This window comes from Octopus bimaculoides, chromosome 8, assembly GCF_001194135.2.
Source record: "Octopus bimaculoides isolate UCB-OBI-ISO-001 chromosome 8, ASM119413v2, whole genome shotgun sequence".
Classification (NCBI taxonomy): domain Eukaryota; kingdom Metazoa; phylum Mollusca; class Cephalopoda; order Octopoda; family Octopodidae; genus Octopus; species Octopus bimaculoides.
The window spans coordinates 29963110-29966921 of NC_068988.1; the positions used below are offsets into that span (position 1 = coordinate 29963110).

At 35.9% G+C, this 3812-nt stretch overlaps 1 protein-coding gene across 4 annotated transcripts in view; it reads left to right on the forward strand.

Annotated features, from left to right (window-relative positions):
• Nucleotides 1-3812, forward strand: part of LOC106882798 (neurexin-1a) — a 443081-nt gene that overhangs the window by 2494 nt on the left and 436775 nt on the right. For all 4 annotated transcript variants that reach the window (XM_052970029.1, XM_052970028.1, XM_052970030.1 and 1 more), the window contains exon 2: nucleotides 185-1226. In XM_052970029.1, coding sequence (XP_052825989.1) covers nucleotides 506-1226 — 721 coding nt within the window. In that variant the 5' untranslated portion in view covers nucleotides 185-505. The remainder of the gene's footprint in view (nucleotides 1-184; nucleotides 1227-3812) is intronic.

The following is a 3812-nucleotide window of genomic DNA, read 5'->3' on the forward strand; positions in this document are numbered from 1 at the left end:
TATATATACAAATATTTCAAGCATTTTCTACCCTTTTTATGTATAATATATATGCTATCATATACCCTCATGATGATAATATGAGAATGCTAAATCTAAAAGAGTGTTTTCAGTTCTACTGTTTTATTTTGTATTTTTCTCTGTTAATACGTTATTCCTAAAACTTCGAATTTATTCTTTTCAGGTACTGATATTTACAAAAGTGAGTTTATTGAACACAGGAACATATATAAATAAACAAACAGAATCTACATTCTTGGATCTTCCAGTCTTTCATACATATTTTAAAAGGAAAAACTATCTAAGGAGATATATAAATATACCAACAACGAAATCTACGGATTCACCTTGTTATAGTTGTTACCATTCGTTTGGTTTTTGTTTCCTCGCACAGGTATCGACCCACTACTGGCGGGACGAACTTCTAATGATCTAAGCATGTTTTGATTGAGTTGGTGAAACTTTAAACAAGGAAATTATCACCCACAAAAAAAAAAGCCCTACAATGGCTAATCAAACTAATCGATTGACACTAGTGGGGCTAGTGATTCTATGTTTTTGCCCATTAGTATCTAGTGTATATTTACTGGGCACCGAGACATCTTATGCCCAATTCTCGCTTTGGAATATATGTTTAAATTCCAGTTTGTCTTTTAGTTTCAAAACTTCTCAACAATCCGCTCTTCTCATGTACACAGATGACAATGGAGTAATGGACTTCTTTCAGATCAATCTGGAGGAAGGAATTATATCATTGACTATTAAAATTTCCAATCAGCCCGATGTGTCCCAAACTGTGAAAATAGTTGGACCGTTTCATGACAATCAATGGCACAGTGTTACGGTCAAGCGAAACAGTGAAATCACTAGTTTCACGGTTGACCAGACCACGGAACATATGCGCTTCGAAGGAACTGACTTCTTGTTCGGTTCGGAAAAGATCCATAACTATGTATATTTCGGAGGTATGCAGGAGCTTGACAATAGTAAAGTGTCCAATCCAGAAGCGAAATATTCCAAACGTTTCAAGGGATTCGTTCGGAATGTGATCTATGGAAATTGTTCTTGTATTCCAGTCCGTGCCGAAGTTGTCGGTGGAATAGATATGGATGATGGTGATGATGAAACATGCAAAAAACCTTCGATCTGTGACAAAGGGTGTATCTGCATTCGAACGGATAATGGATACGGCTGTGATTGCGTTTACCGGGAAACATGTTTGGAAGGTAAGGCATTTTACATTTCATTGTTTCCAAAATTCGAAGAATTTCGTTGTTTGTTTGTTGTCCGGCAACAGGCCGGACTTCGTTATCTTGCAAACATTTACAACTTTTAAACGGATAATACTTATAGATATTGTATACATACATGCATCAGTGTATAAAGGTAGAAATAAAGTGTATGGTGTGTGTGTATGTGTGTGTGCATGCATTACAAAAGAAATAATAAATAATTCAAGTTACTTGTCCGAATCCCAGATAATCCCTTTCTGAATGTAGCAGTTATCAAAATCATCTAAACCAGATTATCAAAACTGAAGTGAAACTACTTAACATGATTATCTTGGGAAATATGATCCCTAACATAAACTTTAGAAAGGAAGAAGGGAAAGGTTAGTTTTACTAAAGGCGCTACTTAAATACAGAGGTCCCGCTTAAATACAGCAGCCCCGATACATCTACGTAACGATGTTTTTACAGTGCACGCTCGATAGGGTTAGTTTTAGGGTTAGGGTCAGTTCTAGGGTTACGTAGATGCGTTGGGACCTTCGTTTTTAAGTAGTACCTTACTAAGACCCTATGTGTTCGTAAGTCCGTGGTCCTCGTGTCTTGTGTGCTGCTCTACAGGACTTCTGTTATCAACATTGAAGCCTCCGATTTATAAAATATAAGAGATGAGATATTTCGTGATGTTTGTGAAACGGTACTGGAATGGACTGTCAGTCAGTTCCTGTAACATAAATTCAGATTTTGGTGCAGGTATTTCGTTGTATTTATGAGTATACCACACCTCGTTTTATGGTATACCCATGCAAGTGTTTCATCACAACTTTCAGAAAATTGAATATTTTTTTTAATGAAATTTTCTGCAAATAGCTTTCAGATAGTGTTGATAACTATATCAGAATTTAATATATAAAAATAATTGGTCAACGCGCACACGCACGAAATCTTAAGTTTCGTTTTGAACATATTGTATGATATGTGATGTGTGTCAGTATGTATTTGTGCGCGACCACCAATTTTTGGGGGCACATTAAATTTCTTACGTATTATTATTATTATTATTTTGATACATTAAATTTCACTAAAAATTACATATTTTCTTGAAAGTTATATAAGAAGTGTAAACACAATCGGGGTGGAATACGTGTGTGGAGATAATGCCTTGTTTTTCGTGGTTAGTTAAAAGAGGAGGGCAATACCCAGTGAACTTTTTAAAGGGACTTCGATACTTGTTGGAGAGAAAAGAATAAGGAATCTTCACTCACACTTGCAACAGAATGGCCTCTACTAAAGGCACTAGGGTGTTATGTGGTGCTGTTAAAACCGGTTCTTAGATTTGTACCGTTGGCTGTCAGGAAATGAGTATTCTATGAACGAAACCTGATCAAAAGGATTTTACTGTCAAAGTTTATGTTCGTCTCGTGTTACGTCATAAATATATTTTATAAATACTTTGTATCATATTTTTACATATCTTTTATGGCTATATGCTCTTGATTTAGAGGAACGAGGACACATTTTGTTGTAGATTTGTCCAGCTTACCAGAGATGTAAAAGGAAAGTTTCATACGATGATGTAGATTAATGACTAATTGTAATTCTTGGACAACTTAAGTAAACATTACTAATAAAGAGAAACAGTGAAACTGAAAATAAATACAAATAAACTGTTGAGATCATCTTGAGAGAAGAAGGATTGGACTATATTTACACATCTGAGTGCATGCATACCCGTATATGATGGTAGATAAGACACACCTGTGTTTTATGGGGTGGGGGGTTCCTAATTAAACGTCTCAAAATATGACCCTGGGTCCTATTCAAAATGAGACTCATATTACATGCTTTAATGCACAAAAAACATTTTTCACTCTAAATACGCGCTACTGAATTTGAGGTGCGTCTAATATGCTCAGTGCGTCTTTTTTGCCATCAAATACGGGTATATACAGTAATATACAATCCACACACACTCTCTTTCTCTCTCTCTTTCTCGTTGCTGTATTTCACTCTTCTGGGCGTTCAGTTTATAGGAATTCCCACTTTTCAGTTATGTTGAATTTTAGTTGCTATTTGTGATAAGGATGCTGTTCAGACCCCCTCGGGATTTCACTCCTGAGACTTGCATAATCACCTGCCTTATGATCTGTGGTCGTGAATTTGTAATCTGTTTATTTCGAGTCCGTTTTAAAGTCAATGCTAGTCTCTGAGGGAATAAGGTACAAACATTGAAGATATTGTGTTGAACAGTTCTCCTTCGAAGTCCCATTCGCCATGGGAAAAGGAAAGGGTTCTGAAGTCAGGGCAATTAATATTACAAATTAAAATTTGGGGGAACTTGTTTTTCTATATCGTTCTAAGAAACAAGGGAAAGACTTCCTCCTACCCCACCCCATTTTCTCGTAAATTATTGTTTTTTTACAATTTTTTTTTTCCAAAAACCCACGTTTTCGGATACGGAGATTCCGGAAAATTGCAAAAATCGGAATTTTGAATTTTTTTTGCAACCCACCCCCACCCCCAATTTCTTCATTTTTCACTTTTTTCTGTAACCTTAACCCTAAAACCCCCCAAACCTAACCCTAA